At 44.2% G+C, this 15,150-nt stretch overlaps 1 protein-coding gene across 5 annotated transcripts in view; it reads right to left on the bottom strand.

Annotated features, from left to right (window-relative positions):
* cux1b (cut-like homeobox 1b) overlaps positions 1–15,150 on the bottom strand; it is a 62,837-nt gene that overhangs the window by 35,831 nt on the left and 11,856 nt on the right. For all 5 annotated transcript variants that reach the window (XM_067594854.1, XM_067594855.1, XM_067594856.1 and 2 more), the window contains exons 2-3: positions 7,479–7,589; positions 3,623–3,670 (exon numbers count right to left, since the gene is read on the bottom strand). In XM_067594854.1, the coding sequence (XP_067450955.1) occupies positions 3,623–3,670; positions 7,479–7,589 (159 nt within the window). The remainder of the gene's footprint in view (positions 1–3,622; positions 3,671–7,478; positions 7,590–15,150) is intronic.

Genomic DNA, 15,150 nt, shown 5'->3' with positions numbered 1-15,150 from the left:
GTGTGTGTGTGTGTTCGTTTCCCCTCCAGCACGCTGACATCATTAAACAGCTGGCTCAGTCTTTCCAGCCACAGCAGGGGCAGATTATTCAGTCAGCTCTTAGCAGCAATACAGTGTGGATCCATTACTGATGCAGCCATTAACACAAGAGGGCACGGCATGCATTCCATCACCGATATTATTGAAATGGACAGCATTAGAAAGGATCCATAAGAGATTAATTCTAAAATCATACAGGAGGAACTTTTATACTGCTGTCAACGCTGAAACACGCAGCAAAAAAGCTCTACTGTAGACTCTGTGTCACACTTCAATATGAGAAGCAGACAGAGTAGGCGAAAACGCATCTGAAATCAAGTCTAAATCGAGGGAAACAGATGCCAAATAAAGACATTCAGATGGTGCTACTGTACTGGGCAGAGCTACAGCTGACTACTCTGGCTCACGCACTCAGACTAAACAGCCGTGTGTTTCTCTTCCAACTCCTCCAGCACATTCACTGAGAGAAAAGGAATAAAGACAAAAGCCTATATAAGTCCAAATATAAAGTCTTCACATTCCCAGCCAAGCCAGTAGTATAGTTGATGGGTGGTTTAGGGGTTCTTGCCACTGTAAACAGAGCGGGCTACATGTAATACTGCCTGGGCTCCTATGGGAACCTAATAAATCTCTTCACATGGCTTTGATTCATCTCTAGTTTTTTAGCCGCAAAACATCTGGCCCTGAGTAGGCTGGTGCCAGCACCCCTCCCTCTTTTCCCCCTTTTTATTTCTCTCTGTCTTTCTCTCTCAAATTCTCCCTCTTGTCACTTCCATGTTCTCTGACTCATTTTTTTTTTCTTTCCCTCAATCTTTTTCAGGGTCTGTCTTTCTCACATGTTTCTCTGTCACACACTCATGTCTCTCTGGCATGCACAGGGCTTCCGTCTCGCCCTGTCCCCCCCCCCCCCCCCCACCCACCCCTCCCCACACATGAGACACTGCTATTATATCTCATTCTCGCATCAAGCTACATCATGTACTTTACCCTCTTCATGTGCTGTGTGACATTGAGCGATCAGGATCCTCAACTGCAGGGCCACTAATGGCAGATTACTGATGCTGAGTACTAATACCTCTCACACACAGACACCAAACCTGTTCGCCAGCGTCGAAATGCGTGCGCATGTGTGTGTGTGTATATATATATAGAGTATGTGATCAGAGCTTCAGAGTACCACAACACAATCTCATGATAAAGAAGAAACACACGCACGCATGCTCATGAACTAACGCAAAAAATTATCTGCCGATGGCAGTGAAGGAAGCCAGCTGCGTGACTGTACAATGACTGGGCCAAGGTCAGTGGTACAGCAGCTTTATATAGCCCAACATGGGAGGCAGGAAATAGACATTTAATGTAGGACACACCCTACAGTTAGAGGCAGGTTAACTGCAGGACCAGAGCCATTAGAAGACCACCCAGGATTTGCAAATACAACCCTGCTGTTCCCAACTGCAGCTCTTTCAACCAATCCCAATGACATCTGCTATTACATGCTCCCCTGCCCCCATCCCACACACACACACACACACACACATACACATACGCGTCCCAAGCAAAACAAATGAAGTGACACAAATGATTCCTCACCAGTATCAGTAGGTTAGCGATGAGAAGTGCTTGCAATTGCAAAAGGTATCCCTGACACATCCACACACACAAACACATACGTACATACGTCAGCACCTTGTGCCACCATCACTCAGCACCGCCTCGCTCCCCTATCTAACCCATAGTGTGTGAAGGGCATCAGGCTGACCTGTGTGTGTGTGTGTGTGTGTGTGTGTGTGTATGTGTGTGTGTGTGTGTGTGTGTGTGGCCCCAGTGGAGTCTGATAAGGGGAGGCTATGGGAAGCAGAGACTGAAGCCTTGGATAATGGAAAAGCTTATCTGATCGATGGACCAACAAGGAACACTGAGCATGCAACATACACACACAAACGCACGTACACACACACACGCACACATAACCCGTTTACCAAACTGAGGCCTTGTGGAAACAGTTCTGTTATTGGTAATAATTATGACCTGAGGGCATCCACCTTTCAATGACAAAGATTAAACAGTATCAAGACCTCCAAGTTCCTGGGCTAAAACTTTTTATTGTTCTGTCTGGATCCTACATTCACTTAGTAAAGATTCAAGCTGCCAGGCGAAATGCTTAAGGATGAGATACTGTGGAGCTTCAACAGGAAGACCCCTCTGCTTTCTGGTGCTGTCTTGTCCTTGATCAAAGGATCGAGGGGTAAGCAAACAAAGCCGGGCTAAAATTACACATTCTCAGAGCTGCTCATGTTGTGGCATGCGAGCGCGCAGAATAGTCGACTGATTGATGGGCTGCTCTAAGACTGGCGCGGGTGTACAGTATTATCTCAATAATCATAAGATAATGTCTTTCTCAGTTCCGCGACCACCCACTATGCGCCTCAGCGTGTTCTGGTGTGCACGCCGTCGAGGTGTGTCAACATGAGGATGGTGGAAACAGCTGACAAAGCCCCAATTATATTGCTGCCGTTTCTATTCTCTAAATAGACTGTGGATCATCAGCAGAACATGGTGGAACCACTATAAATTACAGCATTTTTACATAACCACTGGCTGTGGTTGCCGCTCTAACACAAGAATATGGAAACTAACCCAGTGTTAAACTGTAATATTCTATGGCCACTAGCAAAGCAGCCCTGTCACTATCTATTCAGATTATTTTGTTTGTGTATGTGTGTGTCCGTGTGTGTGTGTGTGTGCGCGTGTAAGCTAGGGCTGAATGCCCACCCACTCTAACCCCAAATAACGCCCCAGTCTAAACCAGCCGCTTCCACTCCTACCCTCTGACTTTCACATATGGGAGTGAACTGGAAATGCATGACTGCCAGAGAGGAGGAGTCATGATGGAAATAGGCCAAAATGATGGAGGAGGAGATAGAGGGAAAGGTGGGAGTATGATATAGCGCGCACACACACACACACACACACACACACACATACACAAACACACACACACGCCCACACACACACGCAGACAGAGAAGTCACTTCTTATAGGTCAAGGTATATAAAAACTTGAGGCGCAACATTAAATTGAAAGTAAATAAATGTATGAACTAAATGAACTAAAATGTCTCATGATTCACCTGATCAACAAGAAGCAACAAATAACCCCACCGAATCATGCAGACAAACAAAGTCTGAGGAAATAGCATTCGGTGAGTTGTGACTGGCTAGAGCTGGGGCTTTGTGGTGCCTTTTTTTTTGCAGGATGCAATTTAAACACACCCTCGGGCTACAGGACTTCATGAATAGGACAGAAAATCAAGAGCAGAGCAGAGCGAAGAAAAGAGGGAGAGGAAAGAGGGGAAATTAGATAGTGGCAAGAGAGAAAGAACAGGGGATGGCGGAGAGAAGAGAGGAGAGAGGGAGAGAAGTGAGAGGGAAGAGAAGACAATTTAAGAGGAAAGACGAAAGCGGAAAAAAAAAAGAAAAAAAAAAGAGGAGGGCACTGAGAAAAGGAGCGAGACCAGTTAATGAATGTGAAACCAGCTTTTACGATGCATTTTCCAAAAGATGTGCTCAATAACACTCACCTCTCCTTGGAAGCTCTTGAGCAAAGGGGCGACCTGTTTCCGTAAATCCTGAAAAATGAAATCGAGAAAGAGGTTAGTGTGTGAGAAATAACAATCATTAACAGATTCATTTTAATCCTAAACAGTAAATACACAGGAATGCGTGGCAGACATGTTCAGAAACACCGACAACTTACTGAGTTTTATATTAGCACACCCTGTTGTGATCAAATAAGTCACCCATTGAAATCAAGTAGCGACCAATCTAGCCGCTGCCAATGAATAATGAGTGGTGCGTGAGTGAGTGATGAACATGAGGGTAGAGAGAAGGCCAGGTTGGTACCCTGAGGTGCTCTGGCGGACTGTGTTTCTCATAAGAACAGGTGCAGCACCACCTGGGCCACCCAGAGGCACCACTAGTGCGTGTGAGACAGAGAGTGAATGAGCCACAGAGTAGGCCTACTGTTAATGCAAATTGTCTCCTCGCACCACGTTTTTACTATAAAGCAAATGCTTTTCATCCTGTAAGTCCCATTGCATGACTTTCCAGTACGAGTCAGCGGTTTCAGATTAGATAGCCAGTTGAGTATGTATCAGGGGAACATGCAAATCACCATGCTGTTAGCTGAGCCTACATCCTGACAAACTGAACTGGAGCGTACGGTAAAAAGCACAGCAGAATAGGACATTCTGTACAGGAACATTTGATTTGCACAGTTTGTGGACACACACATACTCGCAAAACTGCCTAATGAAGATGTGAAGTAGGGCAACAACAGATGTGTGCTCGAGAGAGTCTACGCCTTTTAGAAACCTCTGTCTAAAAAAGCCTAACCGATGCTGCGGGGAGTTTGCATCCCAAACTGACCTGGGACCAGTGTCTGGGGTTGGTCTAATCCTAGGTTGGTCCAGACAGGCCGCTTGTCTGGGGCTGAGGACAGGTCATGACCTCGCTGACCCTGCCCTATTGTTACCTCATCAGGGGTCGTTGTGGCTGTTTGTCTGGGCCAATTCAATATTCCCCTGCTGGGGATAATGACCTCCACTCCGCCCCTGCCCCCGCCTCCCCCTCCCCGCTCCGGCTCTCCCTTTCTCACACACACACACACACACACACGATAAGCATGTACACAAAAACACCAGAGAAGTGTCAGTTCTATCATTTGCATTAGATTCTGATTATATCCCATATTTTCCATTTATGAAGCCAGTTTCCTTTCAGTTAGTTTTTAGACTGCGGCTTTAAATTAATATTTATGTATCCTCAGACCATAAAAATAGAAATCTCTGTATAATGTAATGCAATCCAGTCTAGTAGTGTTGCCATAACCTTTGTTCAAATTATAATGTTCAACTTTTGTTGAGACTGTGTCTGCATAAAGAACTGACTCAACAATACCATCACTCTTTAAACAATACTTTGAGGTGGTGTTGTAAAGCAGAATGTATTAAACTCTTAATGTTATTTTAGTTCTTAATGTTTATCTTCTCAACTTGCATTTTTTTGTAGTTTAAGTTTTAGAGGTGACTGAACACTGCAGCAACTTTGATGAGCCTCATATACACACACACACACACACACACACACACACACACACACACACACACACACAATCTTTTTCCAGAATGCGCATCGAACCCACAAAAACAAACACATTCAAATAACATGCAGAGGCAAGCTACTGCTTCTGCTGAACCCCTTTGGTCCACTCTTTAGTGCTCCGCCCCCTGCCCCCTCCACTTCCAAAGATTTATGACCATATAACATAACAATGCACACAGACACCATGGTCAATCTGTGTGTGTGTGTGTGTGTGTGTGCGTGTGTGTGTGTGTGTGTGTGTAGTGAAGGGAGTGGAGGGGGCCCGGCAGCAGGAGATGGATGGCTGGTGTGTGAGCTGCCGGCAGACAGCAGACAGGCCAGCCCGAGGAATCCTCCAGGGAGTATGGAACTCCCATTCGCTGTCTGTCTGCCCTGCAGCTAAACACAAACGTGTGTATGTGCATACGTGCACACACACATACACACACACACGAGCACACAGAAAGTTGTTTTACTACCACTGCCTCTGGCTAGCAATCTTTGGGACATTTTACAACCATTCCCACCCTTTCCTTTATAACAGTGTAGTAGAGGAGTCTTGACTAACTAAAAGGAAATTAAGAACTGAATGAATAATTCAAGCAACTTAGGAAGCACAGTGAGATGTAGTCTCAAAAAAAAAAAAAAAAAAAAAAATTTCAACAGTGTGTCAGTCCTAATGAATTATGAAAACTTTGTTTTCACGCTGCATTTCTTTGCACTACTTTCAAATGCTACAAAAGCCTGTGTGTGTGTATGTGTGTTATTATGCAGACCATGAGTGCAATTCACGCCGAGTACAGCTCAGCAGACTAGACACAGTCAACGTGGGCCGGTCTCCTGGTTGTTGAATAATGGATCAGAGACGGACTCCCGCTCAGCCTAATGCAGTCTGATCTGATGTGACTGTGATCTCCGCTGACTGGTGCGGACCACAGAGAGCTGACAGCCTGCTCTATAGACTGGTCAACCACACGCAGCCACGCACGAGACGGGGAAAAAAAAAAAAAAAAAAAACACGGCTCCGCAAACAAGACGATCGGGGCATTTTTAATGAAGTGCGGGCCATCACGCGTTATGAAGCAGCCTGTTTGGTAGGCAGTCGTGATGCTTATACACTTCCAAAACGCCAGGAGTTTTTAGTGCTGATTCCTATTGAGCCTGTTACAGCCCTGTAATGAATCCTGTCGCTCGTCTGGCCTGGCTCAGATTCCTCCTCCACATACCAGGGAGATGCCAGGGGCCACACAGACGCCAGAGGAGCCTTCCTAAATCACAGCCTTGTTACACTGATGAATGTGTGTGTCCTGTTCTGTGATCTAGGCTATCTGCCTCTGTGTGTTTGTGTGTGTGCCTCTGCTTCTCAGCATGTTTTCTTTGTGTGCATGTCTCACTCTGCCTCTGTATGTGTGTGTGTCTCTCCATCTCTGTGTGTGTGTGTGTCTCTCTCTCTCTCTCGCCTCCCTGTGTGTGCTGCTAGTTATGTGGTTATACTTGAAAATGAGATCAGAGATGAACGTGTAGGGTGAAGTGAAATTAGTGTCTTATGCATTAAGGTACAGTTTCCTCTGGTGTATATTCCTCTCCACCGGGTGGGCTACACGCTCAAGTCAATAGTCGCAATCCTCATCCTGTGGTAACTATAATAGGCCTACTGTCAACTCCGGGGAGAGTTGACAATTTTCTATCCACCGTCTACTCTGTTCATACATAATTCATACTACCATCAATAATTCACCATGGTGACATTACCAATAATAACACAACAATACTTTGTTTTCGCTGTGTGGTTTAAAATGAGTTGCCTTGGTAACAGAGATGAAACAAATAATCCCAGGAGGAGCGAAGGGAACACAGGAACAGGACAGAATTCCCTCCTGATCCCACTTAGTAGTGTTGTCACACTCTTTCTTTCTCTCCCTCCTGCTCTGCCTCTCTCTCTCCCTCCCTCTCTCTCTCTCTCTCTCTGTCTTTCTCCCTCTCACATACACACTCACGGACCACACTTTCTGCACGCATAAAAAACTAGGTCAGATAATACAAACTCCTGAGGGGTTTTCTGTTTTGTCTCTTTAGGATTTCAGGGAAACTAATGGAGAGACTATTTTTGGGAGCCAAGCCATCTCTGCGTCGTCTCCTCCTCCCCTGTTTTCTCAGTAAATAATCACTGCTACATTTATGAAGAGGAGAGAAGACACACAGAAACTCGGAGGCAAACAACGATTGTCAAAAGAATTGCGGGATATATGTGTGGTTGTGTGTTGCTGCGTGTCTGTGAATATCTGATTTTCTTACCTCTGGTGTGTTCTTCTTGAACTCGCGGCTCAGGTCGATTAGTTTCTTCCTGGACTGTTCACTCTCGTCCTGTCTGTTGGCAAGCTGTGTGGCGGTGGCGTCTAGTTCTTTCTGCAACGAAAAACGCACAACTTTAGTCTGATAAGAGGAGAGCTGCACGTTTTATTGTCTTTATCACGTTTTACTGTCATTATAATCAGCAGCATTGTTATCTTTCAGGATAAAAAGACAGGAGCAGGTTTCTGACTAGACGGCAGACTCCTTGACCCATCTGGCATGCTGCTGACTACTGGTCCTGCCTCAGCTGAACTTGGCCAGTATGTTGCGGCAGCAGAGGCGGAGAACAGAACCACAACACCGATGTACCGCCAAGGAAAACCAGTCTACACCAGCAGTTTGATCTGCTACCAGCGCGAGCAATATCAGAGCCATTCAGCCTGTCAGTCAATTAGTTACCACTGTGTCGGGCATGACAACGTCTGTAGCAATAGACTACTACTACACACGCAGCTCACAACAATTATTGACTGTCTGCCCCAGACGACCCCTCCCCTCGCCACATAACAACAGCACAATTATCAACAACAGCGGTGTTGTCAAGGCTGAGGCAAAGCCCGCCTTTATCCACATCCATTTTGCATTGTTATTAATAGCTATTTACGGGACTTGTTCCAGATGATGGGCCAAGTACTGACATTAACAAGACGTTCAGGCCTTGTAAAGATTGTATCTCTCTCTGCTGAGTGTGTGAGTGTTGCTGGATTATGTTTCTGTTGGATTCTTGCCCTCTGTCACACTCACTCCTTTTTTTTTTCTCCTCAATTTTTCCACTCTTTACAGATCCACTCACTCATTCAACCAGCAGTACCTTCTCCTCCATTTAAATCCCTCTCTTCTCCCATCACTCTGCCTCCCCCCTTTCCCTCCCACCCTCACCCTCCTCCCCCCCTCCCGCCCCCCATCAACCTCCTGTGAGGCCGCCCACCCCTGAGAGTGATTAAACGCTGCTGAAGGGCCGTTATGCTAACTAACACACTAATCATTTAATACACACATTACCACAGGGGCCCTTGTGGCTCAGTCTGCTGACAAGGTCCCAAAACACACTCACGCACACATGCCCACCTCCCCACATCGCCCACACACCCCCCAACACACAAGAAAATACAACCCTCTAAAGAAATAGTGTGATCAAGTACTAATTAGGAGATTTTTCCCCCATCAGCATTAAGTTTAATTCCCTGACCAGCCGTGATCTCGTTTTATCCACAAACCATAAAAAAAATATAACAAATTTTTAACAAATTTTACGCAGTAGCACAGGATGTTCAAAAAAAAAAAAAAAGAAAGAAAAAAAAGAGGAGAAAAAAAAAAAACTGCTCACTTGCTTACATGCCATCTTGCTCTCGCTGCCCATGGAGCAGTTGATGTAGCAGCCTGTCTGCCCATGGCCATGGAGCAGCTGCACTATCTGTTAGTGAATTCGAGCGTGCGCAGAAGCTTGTGCAACGCTTGATGAAAGGAGGAACCTAATAAATTTTAATCATGTTAAATTAATTGTCAAAAAAAAAAAAAAAAAATGAATGCTCTAGTTCATGAATAGAGGTGTAATTATTATATTGGTAAAGATTAGCTACAGGAACAAGAATATAGGGCCCAGTTGGTTCAAGATACTAACATAAAATCAGCAGATATTAATCACAGTATGATGCGTTAGGCCTTGCGGCTTTCTTTTCAGTGGGGTGGGGCACATCAACAAAACCATTTAAATATAACAACTCACTGGAAGCCTGATCTGAATTCAGAAGACATAAGCAGCAACCAGGATAATTTTAGGTATGTTCAAAAAGCAAAGAGATAATGCCGCTACGCATCCAAGCTCCGCCATTAAACACTAGGAATAAGTTTGGAGAATATTGAATCTCCCGGGGAATAAGTTTTATAAATATTTAATGTCCCTGTGAGAGTACATGGTCTGAATTATGACAACAGTAACATACCATAAATGACCAGTATTGTACAGGCTTTTTATTATGAGGAGAGTGTGTGTTACGCAGCTCAGGACACAATTAATCAACTTAAAGACTAAGCTTTGAGTAAATTCATTAAAACTAAATATAGTGAAATCAAGTCTGCGCTATTCTACTATAACATACTAGTATAACTAGTCACACATTGTACACCACTGCACAAGATGCTAACTGCTCCACTTGCCAATAAAACACTGTCTAGATCTTATATTATTTACAAGTTCATAGAAATAAGGGCAAAGCCTTCAAGCTACTCTACTATTAAATAATAAACTGTTTTGTTCCGACTTCTGCCATCTTTTTTTTAAAAACACAGTAGTCCATGTACAACTCAAACAGTATCAGTGCTCGCTGGGTTAGATGCAGTCTTTGAAATGATCACATGAAAATTAATCCACACAAACTTTAAGTGACTATTTTCAATGCTCGCCAACTAGAATTATCTGATTATATGTCAGAGGATTGAAACACGGTGATCCAAATTGACCATCTATCCAAACAGAATCGTTAATAAGCTCAGTTTCTGAGAGAAAAAACTGAAATAACAGTCTTCCACTAGGGCATCTGCTTTAGGAGGTCATGTGCCAATCCCTGACGCCCTTGATTCTGTCCAATCCCTTTTCAATACCCTGCACATATCCCAATGTGTTACCAAATCCCTATTCCAAAAAAAAAAAAAAAAAAAAAAAAAAAAAAAATTCTCACTGCTAAGCTAAATAAACACATCACACATGAAAGAGGATTGATTCAATGCCAAGTGGGCAAGTAATTATGGGCATGGTCTCACTTAAAAAAAAAAAAAAAAAAAAAAGACCCTCAGACTCAGTCAGGTTTTGACTATGCAGCAAACTCTCTGCCCACATCAGCAGACACAGGCAGACTTTACACTCATCTTGCTGATAGAGCGTAACATCCGAAAGTGCACAATCCCCGCTGCTTCACACACACACACACACACACACACACACACATCAAATCTTACTGACCATTAGGGAGACCAACACTATTCCCATTTTAAGCTACGCATTATTTTGCATGATAAGTTGTCATATTTAAGAGCTGTCAGTTAAATAATGAGCAAATATGTTTGGTTGTTTACTCTGCTGGATGCTGTTTTTGTAATGTGTGTTCTGCACTGAAATGTGGTCAATTTATATGCTGCAAAAGTGCAGAAACATACCAGAGATGTTCTGTTTTCATTTGGGGGGGAAAAAAAACAACAACTTTATAAAAGCAGATTGGTGCAAACATCAGCCTGATTAAAAACTTGAATTTTTCTTTACAGTTAAGGTTTTTTTTTCTCAGTTTATAACAAACTTGAACTTCAAAAGTGTTTGATGCAGCAGAAGTGTAGCGTACACAAAGTGTCAAACTCACTTTCTACATTTAAACCGGTTTCATTTTAAGAACATTTATAGGACAAACACATGCAACGCTGTAACATACTGCCCTTTTTCTCACAAGGTGATATTCTCAAGTTTAAAATACTGCATTGGCATCGCCCCATGATTACAATCCGTGATATTTACTCTAATACAAGATTGCAGAATGTCAATATTATTTTCTAAACACTGATAAGGACAACCGTTTGAATTCCTTGAAGTGAGGACTGTCAGTGCCCAATCTGTCCAGCTACCTGATCCCCGCTCTCGCCCACATCACAGTTTATGTTACTGTCATGGCTAAAGACAGCAGATAGCTAGATTAATAGATAGCTAAATACGAAGATGAAGACCTTTCATTTTTATAATGACCAGAATGATGACATCTGTCACTATCTATCTAATGTCATGACAGTGAATGCAGGCGGCGACACTGTGTGCAGACTGGGCACATTTCCGTTGGAAGCAAAGTGGGCAGCAGTGCAGACGTATCTTGCAGAATATTGGAAAGCCGTTTCAGGATAGGACTCAAAAGTGCAAATCAATACATCCTCAAAAAATACAAGTTATGTTGCATATTTTTAACTATATTACTTATCTGGTGTCATTTATTACAGGGTTTCTTTGGACAGATTTCACTAAATAGAACCTGCTAGCAGCAGGTCAATTCAGCTATTTTGTAAGGCTTTATTAAACTCCAAACTTTTGGAGGGGGACGCTGTTAACGTTAGAGTACGCTGCTCTACAGGGGTTCAAGCCATCTGGCGTACGACTGGGATTTCCACTCTGTCATGTTTGGCATAAATGATTGACATAACGCTAGTTTGATAAACCTTATAAATTGATGTGTTTGACAAGGAGCCAAGACATGAATAAAAAAACTCTAATTAACAAAATCCAAAACATGCAAATAGAGGGGGAGGGGCTACATTATACATTACTAGGCTGAATTATGATGAAATTGCCTTGGCAAAGTGTAGATACCAGCGCTTGTGTTGATGCTTCAATATAACGCCTGCAGTGCAAAATAGAGCAGCAAACACGCATGAAAAACTTGTGTCCAGCGTGTTAAAGCTTTCAGGCTCAGTCTGTCAGGTCAACGCTCTCCGGCTGTCCTTGGCCTGACTTTGAACATTTTTGTTTCAAATCTGAAAAAAAAAACAGTTTAATTTGCTGGTGAATAAATTAATTTAATCGTTAACTCTGGCACTATTTTTAAATCTAGCTCTGGCTGGTTAGGACTGCACTGTCTAGTTTTAGCAGAGGATGGAACATGGTGTGTGCAGGGGAGCATTAAGTGGGCTGTAATGTCTATGTGATTGCTGTAACAGCCCTGCTTGGCTTGGCTGGACTGGCCCACAGCAGCAGTCCCTGTCCTGGTTCATTTGGTCGTCTGGTCAGCTGTAAAGACGATTGGAACAGATTGCCAACACTCCCTAGAGAGACTTCAACACCGACTTGGCCAAGAAGCCTCCCGCACACTGCTCCACACGCGTGTGCTCTCACATGAATGCACAGACAGGCCGCTGCAGTAACTTGGGGAGCCCAGTCTTTCCACATTCTTTTGAACTCCGTTTCAAAAGAGGAAGCCTGCTAACATGTTCGCCCAGCAAAAATTTGGCACAGTGAGCCATGTTCGCGCTAGGAGGGGAGGTCGGGCCAAACGGAAATGAGTATCTCTCCATCCTACCACTGTGGTAATAACACTAATCACCGATAACAGTCACGGGTAAACAAATCCTATTACCACTGGCCATCAGACCCAAGGTGTATGTGTGTGTGTTCATCTCTCCTAATGAAATTCCTTCCACTCGTCTACAGGCAGAAAGAGAGGCCTTCTATCTGACTAATTCGCTCTAATTACTCTAATGAGCCACAGGTGATGATACAGTGAGACTGATTAATTAAATGGGAGGCACCAATCAGGCATGTCTGATTATGCCAATAATATCGACTACAGACTAAATGAGATAACAGGAGACAGATGCACTTTAATTGAGGTATCAAAACTTCATGGAATTTCTTCTGCCCTCACGCTCCGACGATGCCGAGACAGATAGGCCGGTGGAATGACAACAAAGTTATTGTTATGTACACAGTATGAAGTCAATCTGCAGCTGCCGTCTGTGCTGCCACGGTGACCAGGAGTGCACACAGAGGAGAGTGCACCGCACAAGGATTTGCCTCAGATCTCATTCTCTGTAGAATAATTGGGACTGTAACAGCTAGAAGCACTTTGTTTACACCTAGTCTGCAGTCAGACATGCCAAGCAGTCTGCCACTCCTGCTTTAGTCCAAACACAATGTAGGTTAACTGCTCCACATTCGGTGCATGTTTTACACATTAATCTAATGAAGCATCACTTTTGAATCCAAGCCAGGCATAGAAAGGGAGAGACAAAAATACACTCACTTCTTCTCAGTAATACCAACACCATATTAGTCACGCTACAAAAGAGGCTAATATTTTTAAAATAAAACTTTTTCTGTGTGCATTACAAAGTGGGAAGCCTTTAACAGCCTCTGTACTTGGCAACATGACACAGATGTTTAAGAGATGAAGTTTTCTGTCCTGCCAGTGCAGTCACTAATCTTTCCTTTTATCTCTGACAAGTCTGAGGCTGTTATGTGGTTATGATAGTAAACAGTAAAAGGCGTCTGGAAAGATGTCTTATCTGAAATCTACGAGGCCTACCTTTCAAACTCCCCCTCCATCTCCCCTCGCAGCGTTCCACCTCCAATGCGGCTGACTGTTCTGTATGCCAAACCTACTGTGTGGGGGTGGAGTCGCGGGGTGGCGGCTCAGTCAGGAGCGACAGCCACGCTTGCTACAACGACACGGTACATGATCACAGATCACAGGCACGCCCCCTCAAAACACAGCAGCACAGATAAGAGACTACAATCCTGGCTGCCTGTCTGCCTTCCTACCTTTGACATAGCAGGGTGCAGAACTTTAAATGTGCAAGCAGACGCCGTTTTCACAAACCACACAGGGTTTGAAGACGCAAGTCATATCATCCTGAATCTCCGTCTTTTCCTCTCACTCATTGGAGTCAAAGCCACAAAGTTTTCTTTACCACAAACTAACACAATAGTTTCACTGTGACAACTGAGCTCTAAACACCTTTTTTTTTGTGTGTGTAAGTGCACCTGTGTTTGTGTTTGTGCAAAGCGTTTGGGGGCGGGGGTCAGCCTACCACTCTCCACAGTCTAACAAGACGCTTGTGGTCCCTGAGCGTTTTGCTCCTTTTTTTGAACACAGATCCATATCTACCAACAGCACAGGAGCTGTCAAGACTCACCTCACTGACGCTGACGCAAGCCTGGATCAAAAACAGCCTTTTCACACCGCAGCCTTGTTCGTATTGATCCATGTTTCTCTGCTGAGAGACTGGTTGTTGTTTTATCTCCCCAACATCCAAGCCTTAACTCTCCTGAAGCTTACTGAGAGCTAGTCATTATTTTGCTCGACCTATTGTCTGACAAGGGGTTTCAGAGGCCAGGCCTGATCCTAAATACAAATATAATGAGACTAAGATGGTTTCTGGCATGGAGGAAGTGCAGCTCACTTGGTCTCATTTTGCAGAGTTCGAATTTAGCTGGAGGCCTGTGTCACAAAGGGTGAGTGGTGTGGAGTGTGCAATGGGAGGAGAGGGGTATGGCGATATGCTAGGGTGTAATGCATTGGTGAAAGGGCAAGATTTTTCATCCCTGCGTTTACAGGGTGGAACGGCTAGGATATTGAGATCTGAGATAGGATCAGAGGGTAGTGAGCTGTTTCAGCTACGATAAAGGCCACGCATTACAAACAGAGCACAGATAGAGAGAGCACAGACAGAGAAAGAGAGAAAGACAGAGAGAGAGAGAGAGAGAGAGAGAGAGAAAGAGAGAGAGAGATAGAGAGAGAGGGAGAGAGAGAGAGTATCACACCTCTCATCCCTGAATTAATGCCTCCATTCTGCCAGGAAGCCATTCTGTGCCAGTGAGAGGAGATTGGGGAGGGGATGAGTGCACAGATACGGACTAAAAAATGGAAACTGCGATCATGGAGAGGGGCGATAGGGATTAATCAAGTCTGCAAGAGGAGTGGGGCTCTCCAGTCCCTGTAGCACATATACAAGCCTGAGTCCCAAGGACTCGGGCAAGCAATTGACATCACCGCTATTAGTTTATATGACATCAAACGCACATATAAGTAACCATGGGTGGATAATGACAGGGTCACAGGTGCAGGCTACCTACACAGCAATGCTGTAG

This window comes from Thunnus thynnus, chromosome 7 (assembly GCF_963924715.1).
Source record: "Thunnus thynnus chromosome 7, fThuThy2.1, whole genome shotgun sequence".
NCBI lineage: Eukaryota > Metazoa > Chordata > Actinopteri > Scombriformes > Scombridae > Thunnus > Thunnus thynnus.
This window is presented reverse-complemented; position numbering and strand designations above follow the sequence as displayed.